This window comes from Primulina tabacum, chromosome 2 (assembly GCF_025594145.1).
Source record: "Primulina tabacum isolate GXHZ01 chromosome 2, ASM2559414v2, whole genome shotgun sequence".
In the NCBI taxonomy this organism is placed as follows: Eukaryota; Viridiplantae; Streptophyta; class Magnoliopsida; order Lamiales; family Gesneriaceae; genus Primulina; species Primulina tabacum.
In genome coordinates this window covers 51,963,989-51,981,464 of record NC_134551.1, presented here as the reverse complement: position 1 = coordinate 51,981,464, position 17,476 = coordinate 51,963,989, and the positions used below count along the sequence as shown (strand labels likewise).

Here is a 17,476-nt window from a genome sequence, read left to right as displayed (position 1 = left end):
TATCAAAATTATACATCTGTTATATGATTGTTAGTTTAAGACACAAAAATGAACACGATTGGTAAAAAATATATTAAAACTACATATTGAGCATTTAGTTAATAATCAAAAGTTCAATTACTTTCGTCAATATTTTTTCGAGTTAACTTTGTTTGAAGATTATTGTGTTAATTACTCGTATCAATATTTTTTGGAGTTATTCGAAAGTTATTGTCTTAGTTAAAATTTATCTGCATCATATTCTAATAAAATAAAAATAAAAAAGTTAAAACAAAAGTGAAACGTAATCCGTTCCACCTGAAAGTCCAAGACAGTGAAATAACAGCCAAACCGACAAGACGACATTGTTCTCTATATATATATACACACACAAAAAACCCTTGCTTGATTCGCGATCATTCGTCGATTTTGGAGTTCCCATTAATCAGATAAATATAATAATCATCGTCGATCACCATGAGTTCGAACGGAGCTTCTCTTGTGAGTTCACTGACCCTTGGATTTGTTTTTTTTTTTTTTGTAGATTGTTTGATTGATATGTTAGATCTTCAAATTTTTTTAATAATTCAGGGAGATGCGGATACAAAGACGAGTTTGGAGAGGATCAAAAGGCAGCTGGCGACCAGCTCAGGCAGAAATTTTCTGCAAGGGCCTCTCCTCAAACGATCTGAAACGGTAATTTTCACTTTATTGCTTTAGTTACATTGCTTGTAAGGGAATGGTTGTTGCTTTTTAATATAGTTTAATGGTTGACGGTATTTTGTTGTACATAATCATACAATGTTTTTGTTTTCTTTTTTATTTTTGGCTGATTGAGTTCTAAAACTGTAGGAGGCATTTTTTTTGTTTTTGGTTTTTTTTTGTCAATTTTCGATCTTTTTAATTTTCAATCACGAGCTGCGCATGTTTTAGTTAGGTCTCAATTCGCCTTCGGAGAGATGTGATAAGGAGCGTTGTTAGGTGAATATGGTGGGACTCAAAAGGAATAATATTTGAACCTGGTTGTTTGGTAAGGTGCGTGGAGATTGAATCATAGTAACATAAAGAAACCAAAACATTGTCAATTGCCATGTTAAATGTTTGTCATTTTTTGTTATTTTTACTATCATCACTCATCATTTTCTTGTTTGATCGATGTTTATTCATGTCAATGTAAGAGTAAGCTTTCAGCATGGGATCAGTTCAATCAGGCTATGAATGTTTTAAATGTCTTGCAGTATTATAGCTACCATTTGTCACCGCCCTTCTCATGTTGTTGTGCTTATCCATATTATTATATTAAATCTAGATTTCCTATGTTTACCAATTTTTTTTTGGCTAGTAATATAATTTTTTAACAAAGCCTTTGGACGACAATGCGGCTTCTAGACAGTATACATATCTTTAATCATGAGAGAAATACATTAAACGGGTAATGAAGGGTTTTCAACCTGTCAGCGCGGATACAGGTGAAGAGAGCGTTAATTGATAGTTTGATATTGTGTTTGGATGATAGGGATCACTGTTGTAAAGGATTGGTACCCACGTTATCAGTAATAGGTTTCAAAGCGCGATATCTTTAGGTAGATATTGGCTAGATAACCCAGCTTTATGTTTTAGTTGTCACCGTCGCTTCTCATGTTGCCAATTTTTTTTTCCTAGTTTATAATTTTTTAACAAACCATTTGGATGGCAATGTGGCTCCTAGACAGTATACATATCTTTAAACATGACAGAAATACATTAAATGGGGAATGAAGGTTTTTCAATTTGTCAGCACGGATACAGGTAAAGAGAGTGTTAATTTATAGTTTGAGTAGTGTTAGGATAGGGGATCACTGCCGTAAAGGATTGGTGCCCACATTATCAGTAATAGGTTTCGAAGTGCGATATCCATAGGTAGATATTAGCTGAATAACCCAGCTTTATGTTTTAGTTGTCACCGCCGCTTCTCATGTTGTCATCCTTATCCATATTATAATATTAAATATAGATTACCTATGTATATCAAATTTTTTTTTTGCTAGTAATCAAAAATTAGTATTATACTTTTTTAACATACTGTTTGGATTACAATGTGGCTTCTAGACAGTATCCATATCTTTAATCATGACAGAAATACATTAAACAGGGAATGAAGGTTTTTCAATCTGTCAGCATAGATACTGGTAATGAGAGTGTTAATTGATAGTTTGAGATAATGTTTGGGTATGGATCACTGCTGTAAAGGATTGGTACCCACATTATCAGTAATAGGTTTCGAAGCGCAATAGCTTTAGGTAGACATTGGCTGGATAACCTAGCTTTATGTTTTAGTTGTCACTGTTGCTTCTCATGTTGTCATCCTTATCCATATTATAATATTAAATCTAGATTTCCTATGTTTACCATTTTTTTTGCTAGTAATATCATTTTTAGCAAACCGTAACGTGGCTTCGAGACAGTATACTTATCTTTAATCATGACAGAAATACATTAAACGGGGAATGAAGGTTTTTCAATCTGTTAGCACGGATACAGGTAAAGAGAGTGTTAATTGATAGTTTGAAATAGTGTTTGGATAGGGATCACTGCTGTAAAGGATTGGCACCCACATCACCAGTAATAGGTTTCGAAGCGCAATATCTTTAGGTAGGTATTGGCTGGATAACCCAGCTTTATGTTTTAGAAAATGGTGTAAACTGAAATAAAATTCAAGGGAGATGTTGGGTCTTAGAAAGATACTATGAACATTCATTGGTTTCAGAGGGAGCTAGTCAGATTATTTGCATCCCAAACTGTTTTAATTTTGTTACAGACTGCTGTTTCCCAGTTAATAGTCATGTGACTCATGCGTTCTTGAGCAGTCTCATTATAGGTGGGGCCAGGCAACAGAGAGGCTCCATAACATTTAAAATTTATGGCTGTTGAAGTGGAATTTATGGAGAAAATGGAACTTTCTATTTTTAAAAAAAAAAAGTATTTGATTTTGAAATTAATCTATTAGTAATCTGTACTATTTCTTGTCAAATTAGTAGACATGATTAAATTATTCTGTTTAACAGCTAAGGAAATGGAATGAGAGGTGGGTGATTTTAGATCCAACAACTGGGAAAATGGAGTACAAGTAAGCCACTGCAGATAACTCTTTCGTTATCAGTTTTTCCAAAATTAAAATGTACTGCCTACTAAGTTTCTATTAGTTTCCCTGTACAGGGTGAGAAGAAATGAGCCAACAGTCAAAGGAGCAATAAAATTTGATGCAAACAGCACTATAGCAATATCTCCTGTGAATTTCCAGTAATATTCTTATCGTTTTACACTTTGAACTTGTTGACATGCTATTTTAAATTTTGAGCAGATATGTTTCCTTCATCTGGTGACTAATCTTATTAACATCATTCTTCTTTTGATTCAGAGGACTACCAAAGTATGATGGTTGCTGTTTCTGTATCCATGCTGATATGATTAATATTTTCTTGTCTTCACTTGGTTTCTTTGTTCTTTTTCTATATTATTTTGGAGTAGAATAAAAAAATTTGATGGTAGTGGTGATGGCGGGGTGTTGAAATTCTTTTTTTTTTTTTTTGATAGAAGTGTTGAAATTCAGAATTGCTGAATATAATCATGTACATTTGTATTCCGTTTCCTTTTGTCATAATGGTTAAACTCCATAGCATTTGCATTTTTAAACACTTAATTTGCTTATCAGATATTGGGACACCCCAGAAAAACGATTATTTCCTTTGTGCAGAAACGCCTGCTGCTGCTAGAGCTTGGGTGTCTACTTTACAGTGAGTGTTGAATTTTTTCTCATGTCATATGCTTTCGCATCTCCATTTATTGTTTCTTGCACTGATAACTGTGCTGACATGATTTCAATCTTTTGGAAAATATTTTGAATGTATGTCTGGGATTGTTCATGTTCCAAGGATTCATATTGAACTAGAAACCTAAAAACAGTGCGCAAACCCAAGAGACAAGTTTGTTATGTCCGAGAATGCCTAAAGCTTAAATGTCACTCCACAATTATTTGTTAAATCGATGTGAAATGTAATACCAAATGTTCTATATCCAATCTAAGCTAAAAAATTGGAGTTTTTGTGTTAGATTCCCAATTTTTCGACAAAAGAGATCAAGAACAATATAATTTCGAATACTGAAATTTAAGTTTATATATGAAATATAAAAAGCAAAACCCAGAGTATTAACTGTGTACAAGAGCTCTTGCTCCCCCTAGCAATGCTAGTAACCACAACTCTTAAGGAAATAACTGAGTTAATCGCCTTCCGACCACCATATTTTCTGATTAACTCCTCGATAAGAAACTTCCAACATCTGTATGGAATTTCCTTTTTAATTTTCTGAACACACAAATCTGCAAGCAATCAGTTGTAGCTAGGTGAGATATAACAATGTCTGCAAGGGCCTGTTCTACCTTAGTTGACCATCCAATCGGGTCTATCTCATCAAACCCAAGTAAGTCTGTATCCCCTTGCCATATTTCTTCTGTTCCAGCCTGAAACTTTCCTCTCGGCCATCTTTGTGTTGGAAAAAGTGTTGCAGAAATTTCTATGCATCTCGTGTAAGAAAATATTGCTTGTTCAAAAGGTTTTAGGTATGTGTAGATTGTACTTTTAATAAGCAAGGAACATGCAGCATGTATGTTATAATGTGAGGGATGTTACAGACTTGGACTTAGGAAATCCAATGGGGGAAATGGTGAAATTTTACCTGTAATGGGGAGGAATAAATAAGGGGGGAGTTAGTTTTTTCTCGACAATTCTCGAGTGAGTATTGGTAGCACGGTAGGGAGAGAAAGGATTGTTTTATGGGTGTGTCCGGTGGTGCTGGGGGGTAAATGATAGTGCTGGTGATGGGAGTAGCCATAATAGGAGAAGTAAATTCGGACTATTCGACTGTCACCTTATTTTCTCACATTTAATACATTTTCCCCTGAATTAATCTCATGTTTAATGCACCTTCAATTCTTTAGCTGACTTTTCTTTCCACCCGCTCTCTTTCTGATTCATGTTGATCTAATTTTTATTTTAAAAAATCAACTATACTGTGATGTTGTGTTGTCTTTTGATTTTGGTTTTGCCTTTGAAATTGCAGTGCAACCCAATTGGTCTTAAAGGCTCATAAAGAAGCTGTAAATACCTTAAGTGGAAATGGGTCCTCAAAGTTGGGAACAGTTGCTGCTGTAGTTGCTGCTGCCAATTCGACAGCCTTGGAGGCTTCTAAAGAAATTGAAGCTGCAATGCAAATTGCTATGAAGAATGCTTTGGGAGCTATGTTAAATAGAACATCTGAGTTACCTATGGATGATTTATCAATCATGAAGGTGCGCCGCGCCCAGAAAATTGTGTGTGTGTTCACACACACATAAATATATGTTTTTTTACCGACTTCTCTATTGCACAAAATCTTAATTCTTCAAGATTCAAAATGCTAATTTGTGAATACACGTTTTTATGAAAGCACAAAGGAAAAACTAGAACACCCTCACTTCTTTCCAAAACTTCTTGTTTTAACGTTTCGTACCGCAGATTTTGAAGCCTCGCATGCATGCTGCTGCTTCTGTATCTTTTTTGCTGATTTTGTGGTGCTGAATCGTATTTTCCTTCTTCTTTTTCTTCTGTTTGTTTTCTGGTTGGAACTCGTTGGACTAAAATTTGTCGGTTGTATTGTGCTGGTGAGGACTTTATTTCTCCTCCTGATTTTAATTGATGTTCTACTGGAAGGTGATGAATGTTCAATGATGATGTACTGACATTTTTTGTGTGCGTAAAACTTGGGTGATTCATGTCTGAAAGCTGGATGATTGGCTGAAATGCAATGGGAAGTGAGGTGAAGGGATACTGTCTTTGAGTGTGTGAGTGTGTAATGTTGAGCTGTGTATTTTCCTTAAGATTCTTAATTTTTATTCCACGAGCCCTTATCCTTGCTTTACCCTAAGGATATACTGCTTTGATGTACTAACTACTAAATTCGATCTCTCTAACATCCATAAAAAGATAAGAATGCAGCCCAGTCTACGGGCATTGTATTACATATATATTAAGTAGCATGGACCATGGGCATTCCCTGCCCTAAACTCCCTGTTCAATTACATTCTTGTCTCAAGCTGTAGCGTGTTGCAGGAAACACTAAGGGTAAAGGATGAAGAGCTGCAAATTCTGGCAAGGGATCTACGTGCTAGGGACTCGACAATAAAAGAAATAGCAGAGAAACTGTCTGAAACGGCTGAAGCTGCTGAAGCTGCAGCATCTGCTGCTCACACCATGGATGAGCAACGGAGAATTGCATTTGCAGAGGTTGAACGGTTAGCAAGAGATTCAGGCGAACAAATGCAATCATTTAATCTGAAGGTGCTATAGATTCTCATCCAATGCAATTTTCATTTTTAGATGCCGTTTTTCCTCTTTCTTGTTCATTTGTCAATGTTCTACCTTTGGCAATATAGGTTAGAGAATTGGAAGAGCAAGTTCAGAATCTGAGCAAAGAAAAAGATCAGCTAGTAAAACATAGGGACTCTGCCATTCAAGAGGCACATCTGTGGCGTTCTGAGCTTGCAAAAGCCAGAGAGCGTGCAGTGATATTAGAAGGTGCTGTTGTTCGAGCAGAAGAGAAGGTCCGAGTTTCCGAGGGTGATGCTGAATCTAGAATAAAAGAAGCAATAGAAAAGGAGGCAAAAGCAGCCAATGAGAAGCAAGAACTGCTTGCATATATAACTATATTGCAAGAGCAACTGAAAAGGTTTGGTAGAAGATCCATTATAAGTGAAATGCTTTTATATAGGTGGTTTGCTGAAAAGGTGTTATGTGCCTAATCTTCGTTTTTCATTTGTCTTTTGATAAACAAAAAGGTTTTACCTGCCTCGTTACTCTATATAGGTGGTTTACTGAAAAGATGTTCTGAGCCTAATCTTCATTTTTCATTTGTCTTATGAACAAAAAGGTTTTACCTGCCTTGTTACTCTTTATCTTTATTTATTTTTTATGATGGCCTGCTTTCTTTACTAACTCTATTTAAGTTGAATTAAACCTGGAAGATCGTTTGATACTTTGTCCTTAAAAACAGAAAAATTCATTTACATATTCGATGTAACTCAAACTCTAAATCTATATGTTAATTGGCCACTCCATTTTTCTTATATTAACCAATAGCACAGGAACACGGGTTATAATGGACGGCGACAGGAATATACAATACATATGAGAGTAGTTAATGTGTGATAGCAGAGGATTCATTTTGACTGAGAAGATTCCATGCTTTCTTTTATCTGTTTCTTAATATGCTTTTTGCTTTCCAACTTTAAAGTCTGCTTTGTTTGACACTGCCTACCCACCCAGAGGAATGACACTGAAAAAATCAACGAAATTGATCATGAACTAATTAACCCCAATACTAGCTCTCTTTTTCTTGATTTATATCCTGTAGCAACGTAAATATCTGTCTCCTGTTAGCAGACAGCAGGTTGAGACACGGCAAGTCTTTGCAGAGAAGACCGAGTCTTGCTCAAGTTCGGGTCCCGATTTACCACTGACGAAGCATGTTGATTCTTCGCAAGAGAATGTGGATAAAGCATGTCTTAGCGAGTTGAAACCTACACCTGTGCCTGCAGAAAGTGAATGGAGCGATATTCAAACCACAGAAGCCAGAATAGCTTATGTTAAGGAAGTCGCCCTTGATGCAGAAATGAACAGCCATGATATACCCGTGGTAACTTTCCCTGGACATCAGGAGCACGGCTCTTCCAATCAGCCATAGGGCTGATCTACATTCCATTTGAAAGGAATCATTGTCATAGAGGATAAAAACGATATCGTTCACGAGGGAGTGCCATTTTTCTTTGTGCATCTCACTCGTTTGTCTTTTCTGTGTTTGATTAATCTTATATGGATTGGTAACTATATTGACAAGGAGAGTTTGAGGGTAAAGTGTTTTATTATCTGTTGAGTGAAAATGTACACGACAATTAAACATGGATTCTGATTTAACTCGAGCTCTAAGCAGATTTATTACCTTCGGAAAAGGTAATGTAAAATGAATCTTTGGAAAAGACGCATGTTACAGATACACAACACTTGTACAAGAGTGTTAGTTATCATAAAATTTAAATGCACATTGATCATGGAAAATGATTATGAGTTGCTGGTTGAATTTAAATGTGCATTGATTATGGAAAATGATTAGGAGTTTTGAGTTGAATCTTAAAATGATAGCAAAGTGCTGAATATTGTGTCTGAAATATATTAATGTTTGACGTATGCATGCTATCTTCTTCTATAATCTGTGTATATACTACTGTACTTGTGGATGATCTAGACTGGCAAAGGACTTCATTAATCGGTTAATGTGTTTGAATTTATTTCTCTTTGGTAATTTGGTTGCATTTGTTATTAAAGACTTGGCTGCACTCACGAGTTGTAAAAATGAGAGAAATTAATCAATAGATTATAATTGTTACTCCACTGAAATCTTTTACATTAGAGGATTTTAATAGTCATTGCTTCAAAAAAGATATGGAGATGTCCAGTTAAGGCTTTAAGTGAATATTGAATTATCTCAGTTGTATCTTAAATGGTTTTTCATTGATGGATCATACATTATACCTGTGTTTTTTTGTGAATTTTCTTTCAGAACTAAATTAACTTATTATGCATTTGAATTAAATCATTTGAAATCTATGATTTCAAATTTATTTTCATTATTAAATAAGTTAAATATAAAAAACTAAAATACATCTTCTACTTATTTACACTATTATTATACATATCACAATGAATTTCAATTAAGGATTTGAAATTGATGTCGTTAGTATAATTGTATTGTAAATAAGTAGGACAATGAATTTGAATTTCTTTTGTTTAAGTTATCTAAAAAATGAAAGTACATTTGAATTCATGGATTTCAAATCCTTTCATGCAAATACAACATTATGTTTTGTGTTAACTTTTTAGGTATTATTGACGAAATTAGAAAAAAAAAAGGAAAGAAGTGAAGATTTTGATGGTCGCTCAAAGGAGTAGGTCTCTTGTGAGACGGTCTCATGAATATTTATTTGTGAGACGGGTCAACTCTACCGATATTCACAATAAAAAGTAATACTTCTAGCATAAAAAGTAATATTTTTTCATGGATGACCCAAATAAGATATTCATCTCACAAAATACGAACCGTGATATCGTCTCACACAAGTTTTTGTCCACTGAAAGAATGAGATTTATTTTTTTGTTCACTTTCATCATTTTATCTATTTAATATTAATATTTGTCAAGGCACAATTCATTTGGTTGTTCTCATGAAACAGTAAATTTGCGTTATTTAAATATTGAACTAATGAAAGCCATTGCCATTGCCATTTGCCCCCAATCTTTCCCCCAAACGACTCAGTAAACTTCTCGCCGATCATATAAGAGAGATTTGAATCAGCTTTTGATTTCCTCCATCTCCCACATACCACCAACACGGCGCAGAGTCCGGATTCTGCATCATATAAATCTAATGGATCAGGTTGTAGAAGAAGTGGAGAAAATCAAGGAAGATTTCCGAGAAACGTACACTGAAACTAGGAAGCACATCCACTCCATTCAAGAATATGGGAAAAGAATCACTGAACCAGATAACATTGAAGGAGAGGGGTCAAAAGATTCACTGCCAAGAATAAATGGGTTGGTTCAAGATGGAATTAAAATGCTGCAATCACTTCAGTTCAGGCTCGATCTCCTTGCCCCACAAATACCCTCTGTCGACGACGCTGAAAAGGCGCAATCATTGGCTCAGTCTTGGCAAAATCAAATCCAGAGGTGCTAATTGATCCTTCTTGCGTTATTTTTTTCCCTTTTTTTGGGGTGTAGGTCCCTGTCCAGAAATTCAAAGAACGTGACTTTTTTCTTTGGTGTGGGTTCAAGACTAATTGGATTTTAATGGATTTACAGAAGCATGCGTTGGATTTTTTAGAATGAGAGTGTTGGTAAATAATTCTTACAAGAGCTCAAGGTTTCGTTGTTTTCTTGCTAAAAAATTGTATTCTTTTGTGTGTATGTTTTCCATAATCAAGCACATCTGTGAAGTACTTTATGACTTTGGTGGTGAAGATGTCTTTCTTGGGACTCCTGAGACCTCTTTAGATGTAGGCAGCCAAAAAGAAGAGTAACCGAAAGACAATACAGATAGAGATGGAATATTGGGATATAAAATCTTGCTATTTCTCGGTTCATAACATAGAGTTTCTATTACATTTCTCTTTTCACTCCAGCTACATCGTGTTATGTTTTCATTTAATCAATATGGTGGTTACGTAGGTACGTGGAGTATAATAGTATGTATTTTCTTTTAACTGGTTGTCTTTGATTTAGTCTGCGGATGGATTTAAGGAATGCTAATTTGCAAGCAAAGGCAAACATGAAGAAAGCTGTTCAACAAGAGGTAAATAGTTTATGCATGTATGTATAAGGTTGTTCTATTAATTTTTTTATCCTTTTAGTATTAAGTTATGGATGTGAGCCGTTGCTGTTTTTACTTTTAAGTTGATATTCTTTTGGCTAATTCAGGAAAGAGTAAACGTTATTTCATCATCATACAATCAAGAAATATAATGTAACTTGATGCTATTGATTACAGAGAGAGCTTCTTTTGGGAGGTGGAGAAGAATCTACAACTCGAAGGCGAAATCTGCAGTATATTTATTAGTTGTCAAATACAATTGTGCATTTGGTGAATTTATAATATTTCTGGAATAAGACCATTGCAAGAGTGTAAGTTTCTCTGTAATTGTTTTTCAGGACAAAAGCAGGGATGACTTCTGCTGCTGAAAGTATCACAGAGAGTCTTCGTCGTACTCGACAGCTTATGGTTCAGGTCATTATAACTCATATATAACATTCTGTTGTTCATATATTATCAATTGTGATGTAATTTTCTTTCTCCATTGTGTTATAGGAGGTTGAAAGGAGTGCAAGCACCCTCATAACGTTTGGTACGCCCCCAACCATTCAAGCGAGAAATTGATTGTTCTTATGTGTTTCTACTCGTGCTGGCTAATAGAGAGAAACTACTGATGTTACTTCATATCCATTCTGTATAATTTTTAATGAGTTTTACGTATCAGTATGCAAGCAATTAAAAATCGAGGTATGAAGTACTACTATTAAATAGATTCGCAAGCATGCATAATCACTTCCATTGCATTCCCGCGGATCAGTTTCTCTTATAGCATTCCTTTGCGAAGATAATATACTTACCCCTGAAGTCACTATAAATATCCTAGTCCCAAATATAATGTGAACTATTGTGTTATGTGAGTCCATTCACCTGTAATACTTAACTCCACCAAATTTGTGTTTTGACTCTCGGGGTAGACAAAGGACATTCTTCAGAGTTAGACAACATGTATGTTGTATAAATTTGGCATGTTTGCAGAGGAATCAACTGGAGTATTAAGGAAGGCTGAGACCGAGTACAAGGGCCAACGTTCTCTACTGTCACGGACAAGAAACCTTCTTTCTACAATGCAGCGCCAGGATGTTATTGACAGGTTTCAACCGTTGTTATTCTTAAATGTAATATCCAAATTCTGTTTGTGTGCCACCTAATTTGTGTTTATTTGTATGTTTGGGCAGAGTGATACTTCTCCTTGGCTTTCTTATCTTCTCGTTGGCTGTACTTTACGTTGTTTCAAAGCGCATTGGGTTACTCAAGTTGCAGAGGAAAGTAATGGAAGCTGTTAAAGCTGGCATGGTGAGATCAGAAGAAGTTTTACCTTTGAATGGTATGAATGTTGCTCCGGTTCATCCCGAGCCGAATGTACCATTAGAGCAACGCATGCACGATGAACTTTGAATTCCTGTATGATCATATTTTCTTCAAGCAGTCGTGGAGGTTCACTTTTATATATATATATATATATATATATATATATTAATGTATGTAAACATGAAAGCCCGAGTATTTCTGCTGCAAAGAGGTGTTTAAAGTGTTTATGCGGTTATATAGACAAAATTCCCACAAAGTTTTAATGTTGTGCTGTTAATATTTTAGATGTAAGGTTTTTTTTTCCTTTGGAAGGAAATAATCGTATTTCGCTTTAATGTATAAGACGAAAAAAACACAAAATAAAATTATACTTTGTTTGATTTGTTGAAAGGGCAGATATCCGGTTGGGAATGGGTAGATAAGATGATCGAATTCTCAAAGGCAGAACCAAATTAGAGAAGAAAAACCATGCCTTTCCTTATTTTAATTTAATTTTTGTGAAGAATATTATATCCTTCTTAAAATTAAATATTCATTTAACAATTGAATTGAATGATGTTATTATATATGTGTGTGTGTATTAGTTTATCCAATATCTAGATATATCATTTTTAAAATATCTGTTTTATATATATATATATTATTATTATTATTATTATTATTATTGTTATATATGGTTAAGGTTGAAGAGCTTACAACAATTAATATTTGGATCATGATATATTCATTATTATCAAATTATAAAATATTTCATTTTATTTAATAAAAAATTAATAAAAACCTAATTTTAATAAATTTATAAATCTTATACAACTAACAAATGCTAATGAAATATTTCTTTAAATTTATTTATATTTTAAAATTTTAAAATTTCATCACCCATAACATAAAAAATAATCACAAAATTCTAATGAGACGGTATCACAGGTCAATTTGGTGAGACAAACATTTTATTTAGATCACTCTTGCAAAAATATTTATTTTTTATTATAAATGTGAGTAGAATTGACTCGTCTCAACAAAAGAACTACTCAAAAATAATTTTAAAAAAACATTTTTAAAATTTTTAATTTTAACAATTTCTCAAAATATTATATTCACACCAATGGTGCATCGCGTGCCACACATATATATATATATATATATATATATATATATATATTATATTCACACCGATGGTGCATCGCGTGCCAATGGCACAAATATATATAGGGATGTCAATGACCCAGACCCACAATGGACCCCTCCCATCTGGACGGGTTTGGGTATATTAAATGGGTCATGGGGTGGGTCTCGAGTCCAGTTTTTCAAACCCGTATGGGTATGGGGCGGGTCATGGGTCCTATAATACCCGTCTCATACCCGCCTCATATATGTGAATATAAATATTTTAGGATTTAATTTTATTAATTTTCATTTTTTTAGTAGTTCATCTCAAGGTCAACCATAGACATGACTGATTTTTTTTTACTCACTGATTTTATACCGATCTGTTTAAGTTCTGTTATGACTTATTTTTGGAGATGTCAAGATTTTTTTTAGAGAGCTAGTAACTCTTTTTTTATGTAATTCATTATATCATGAAAATATTTTGTTTGTTATTATTAAGTGTGGTCGAACACATGATTAGTTTTCTATTGTGTTGTATTTATAGACTTGTTTGTTTAATAATTCAATAATGTGACAAAGAAGATTAATGTTCATTTTAAAAAAATTCGGGTCTCACGGGTCCCATGGGTCTAACCCGCCCCGTTTCGTATTCGGGGTGAGACAGGTCCAAAGAATATTTAACCGGGGTGGGATGGGTAATGGGTCGAAGTTTTCTTCATGGAACGGGTTTTGGGTTTAGCGATAACCGTCACATACCCGTCTCATTGACATCTCTAAATATATATTATTTTTTAAGCTACAGCTAATACTTCCATCGAAGTTGGACTTCGAAGAAACGCAAACGCAATAAAAAAAGACAAGGGGATTGAAGAAAGTGACGAGGACACGCATTAATTAGAGATTCACAAAAATTCTTATAGGAGCCATGATGAATCAGACAAACGTCGAAAACCAGCTTCCGGTTTCTTGAACGAAGATATCCCCAAATAATACAATCAAGAGTACAAAACCGTATAAAGAGAGAAAACCCGTATTCGCGCTTCTTTTTCTCCGATTGTCTTCTGGTATGTGTAGCAAAAATGATATTTTGAATTTTCTTTTCTTTCTTTTTTTCCTTTTTTTTTGGTTTCTTCCGTGTCTTGTTGTGTTGATTCATTCTTTGATCATGATTACATGTATTTATTTCTAATTCTTGCTTGAAGAACTTTAATTTGTTGTATTGTTTTGGGGCGTGTTCTTCTTTAATTGTAATTGGTGGATTGCCTGAAAAGTTTCTTGGGTTTTGTATCTTTTGTCTGAATGAAGAATAGGCAAGCTTTTTATGAGTTTTATTTTTTTATGTTAGAAAATCATGCACTGTTTCAACCAGCTTAATGATACCCTCGGGATTCTTGGCCTCGGTCTGCACTTGAGCTAGGCCTTGTTAACTTCAACAGATCCTTTATATAGGTAGAGGCATGATAGAGATAGTTGCTGCAAATTTCAATTGTATTTTTTCATGATTAAAGTTATGTCCTGTATTGTGTTGACTTTTGGACGAGGTTGCTGGTTTAAGAACCACTTTTCAAGAAGGAAAGGAGTGATTGAAGATGCTTTTCTTTAACATTTGTGGACTTTGCCTTTGTGGTCAAATATTACTTTTCTTTCTCATTACATGGATTAAGATGCTCACGATTTCAACCATTTCCACATGATAAATTACTAGCACGAAATCAGGGACCTTTTTGATTTTCTTAGTTGGGCAAAGACTAGGACTTTTTCCAACCTTGAATGAGTTGGAATATTGAAATCAACGAAGATTCTCCAAACCAAATTATCAGCTAAGGTCTACCCAATTGATTCATAATCTATTTTTTATTTTATTCTATGCTTTTAGACTTTTGGTATTGTTTTTATTGCAAATATGTTAAATTAGGATCCAGCTTTGAGGGAACCTTAAGAATACAGCAACTCTGGTGCTCGAGCAGGAACATAGATTGACGCTGCCATTTGAAGGGACTGATATGGTGATCAGATCTACCCAAAGTATAGTTGATCTTCTTCTGCAGAACTATGTATTTACTGATGCCCGTGTTGCCTACTCTTCTGTCATCATTGGCATTCTCGCATGCAAAATGGTATGAAAACATAAGTCCTTTCCATGAATCCAATCTCAGTATTTTTTAACTAATTATGTTCATTATATCACGTCCTGTTTTGGTTAGTGATCTCCTATTCTCCTTGGCTCTGGAATGCACGAAATCTCTATGCTTCTAATGAGTCATTTTGTTGATGTTTAGGTTTATGGTCTTAGCCGGATGATTGGTGCAATTCACTTCAAAAGCTATTCTGGCCTTCCAAAATCTCAACAAATTGAATGGAATAACCGGTGACCTTTATCCCCTGAAATTCACCTCAATTGCCATTCTTTGCTTGAATTTTAAATTATGTTTCCCTATTTTGCAGTGCCATGTCGACACTTCATGCATTATTTATTACGACTGTGTCATTGTACTTTGTATTCTGGTCAGATCTCTACTCGAACGACGAGGTTCTTGGTCCAATTACTCTTCGACGTTCGACATTGTCGTCATTTGCTTTGGGAGTGAGTATTTCTTTTTCTAGACATGAAATTTTCAGCGTATTTATGCTGAGTCCATATCTATGAGAGGAGAAACATCCATTTCCGAATATCTTTACGACTATTATAGGATGTTAAGATTTGAAATTTGTTCTGCTTTATTTGATTAAATATTTTTAAAGCCCCCTGATTGGTGAGCATTGACTTCCATGTTTCCAGCGGGCTTGTGATATTTATACAACTACTTAAAGATATGAAAAAAAATATTGCATGCCTAAATAAATGCCTTCAATCTACAAAAATTTTGGTGTATGAGATGCAGTTTCAGACTTGAATTTTCCAAGAATTCATTTTCATCTTTCTTTGATAGGTTTCTGCCGGTTATTTCTTTTCTGATCTCGGCATGATAATTTGGTTTTATCCTTCTTTAGGTGGGATGGAATATGTAAGTGCCTTTGCTTCTGTTATGTACTTCTGCTATGAATAGTCCGCACGAAACTTTCAAAATTGGTAATGGTTTCGATCATTCAGGTTATTCACCATCTTCTCTCTGTGGTGGGTGTCAGCTACGCCATGTTGACCGGTGAAGCACAGGTTTACACTTACATGGTTTTAACATCCGAGGCAACCACACCTTGGATCAATTTGAGATGGTAAAATTTCATGTTTTGTTGGAAGTTTGGTCGCATCTGCAGTCATTTTGATGTTCTTCGACTCTTTCTTTCGAACAGGTATCTTGATGAAGCTGGAATGAAGAATTCCCGTCTATATCTTACGAATGGGATCATAATATTCTTAGCGTGGCTGGTAAACGAATCTATTATACCTTTTCTATTTTCCTTTTGGGGATCAATTTCATGTGCAAATCTTGTTTGATCAGCTTCTAAGTATGGTTTTAAACGCCATGTTTGCAGGTTGCAAGAATTTTGTTGTTCGTTTATTTGTTTTATCATACGTATGTGAATTATGGTCAGGTAATTCCACCAACTTCGCAGTTTTTCCATATATTTACAATGACATGTTTTGTTTTAATTAAAGAGATAAATGAAGGATTTTCATTAATGTTACCCTCCTTTCTGGAATACAACAGGTGAAGCAAATGCATGCAAGTGGAATGGTGTTGGTACTTGTGGTTCCCTTTATCATATCTGTGATGAATTTTGTTTGGTTTGGGAAAATATTCAAAGGGCTCAAGAAAACTTTAGCCAAGAGGAAGAAGAGCCAGTGAATGGGAATTGTGAATATAATATTATCACTCACCAAATCTGTGAATACTTGGAGAATCAAAAAGAAAAAGTGCTGCTATAATATATCTTTTATTTATTTGTATGTTAAGACATTCACAGGATATTTCGTATGTTGTACAGATTAAGACAGGGACTTGCACTCACTTCATTGTTTTTCCCCCTTCTTGGCCTTCAAGGAATGAACAGTATTTCCAATTTGATCTAATAAAAAAATCGACAAAATGTTACCACATTTTCATGTAAGAGAAATATTAAAAATTATGCTATTAAATCAAAATGATGATTTAAACATGTGTAATTTTAATTTGTATTTTTAGCTTTATGTTCATGACAAGTACTGATAAGTTTTAATTAAAATAAAAGTAATTTTTTTTGTGTGTTAAAATCTCTCTAGAGCAAGATTCTCAATTACAATGCTGTATTTTCAGTCATAATTTTAATGAGTATGAATTATTTTAATTGAAAAATAATTTATTGTAACCGAGTTTTTGATTTTGGTTAGCAAAAATTAGCGTGAAATATATTGTTTTATTATTCTACAAAGAAAAAAATATTTTCACCAGAAAAAATGAACTATGAGATAGAATTCATATCCTAAACCTCAGTCAGTATGAATGAGATAGTTTTTATTTTAGATGTCAATTGGTATAAGAGTATATTTGGTTATTCAATTTTAGGCAAAAATTTGTCAGACGGTCTCACGGGTCATATTTTGTGAGACGAATCTCTTATTTGAATCATCCATGAAAAAGTATTACTTTTTATGCTAAAAGTATTACTTTTTATTGTGAATATCGGTAAAGTTGACCCGTCTCACATATAAAGATTCGTGAGACCA

At 34.2% G+C, this 17,476-nt stretch overlaps 3 protein-coding genes across 13 annotated transcripts; all 3 read left to right on the top strand.

Annotated features, from left to right (window-relative positions):
* The first annotated feature begins 302 nt into the window (after positions 1 to 302).
* On the top strand, positions 303 to 8,001 carry LOC142536817 (uncharacterized). 3 transcript variants are annotated; one of them, XM_075642178.1, is made up of 10 exons: positions 303 to 480; positions 571 to 675; positions 3,024 to 3,085; positions 3,175 to 3,258; positions 3,377 to 3,408; positions 3,671 to 3,752; positions 5,077 to 5,305; positions 6,105 to 6,332; positions 6,428 to 6,720; positions 7,431 to 8,001. In XM_075642178.1, exons 1-10 carry the CDS (start codon positions 457 to 459, stop codon positions 7,732 to 7,734), a joined length of 1,443 nt encoding a protein of 480 aa, XP_075498293.1. In that variant the 5' UTR covers positions 303 to 456; the 3' UTR covers positions 7,735 to 8,001. The 3 variants fall into 3 exon arrangements, with proteins under 3 accessions (XP_075498293.1, XP_075498294.1, XP_075498295.1); XM_075642179.1 differs by having other exon boundaries at positions 306 to 480; positions 7,434 to 7,997; XM_075642180.1 differs by lacking the exons at positions 303 to 480; positions 571 to 675 and adding an exon at positions 993 to 1,014.
* Positions 8,002 to 9,305: 1,304 nt separating this feature from the next.
* Positions 9,306 to 12,111, top strand: LOC142536816 (uncharacterized). Its single transcript, XM_075642177.1, has 7 exons — positions 9,306 to 9,773; positions 10,326 to 10,395; positions 10,591 to 10,646; positions 10,752 to 10,827; positions 10,909 to 10,945; positions 11,389 to 11,503; positions 11,589 to 12,111. The coding sequence occupies exons 1-7, from the start codon at positions 9,472 to 9,474 to the stop codon at positions 11,806 to 11,808; spliced, it is 876 nt and encodes a 291-aa protein (XP_075498292.1). The 5' UTR covers positions 9,306 to 9,471; the 3' UTR covers positions 11,809 to 12,111.
* A 1,514-nt stretch (positions 12,112 to 13,625) lies between these two features.
* On the top strand, positions 13,626 to 16,781 carry LOC142536815 (uncharacterized). Of its 9 annotated transcripts, none has more exons than XM_075642175.1 (10): positions 13,626 to 13,895; positions 14,569 to 14,656; positions 14,799 to 14,948; positions 15,111 to 15,199; positions 15,277 to 15,415; positions 15,762 to 15,836; positions 15,923 to 16,044; positions 16,123 to 16,198; positions 16,306 to 16,365; positions 16,482 to 16,781. In XM_075642175.1, the coding sequence occupies exons 3-10, from the start codon at positions 14,835 to 14,837 to the stop codon at positions 16,617 to 16,619; spliced, it is 813 nt and encodes a 270-aa protein (XP_075498290.1). In that variant the 5' UTR covers positions 13,626 to 13,895; positions 14,569 to 14,656; positions 14,799 to 14,834; the 3' UTR covers positions 16,620 to 16,781. The 9 variants fall into 9 exon arrangements, with proteins under 9 accessions (XP_075498290.1, XP_075498286.1, XP_075498288.1 ...); XM_075642171.1 differs by having other exon boundaries at positions 14,754 to 14,948; XM_075642173.1 differs by having other exon boundaries at positions 14,537 to 14,656.
* Positions 16,782 to 17,476: the final 695 nt, after the last annotated feature.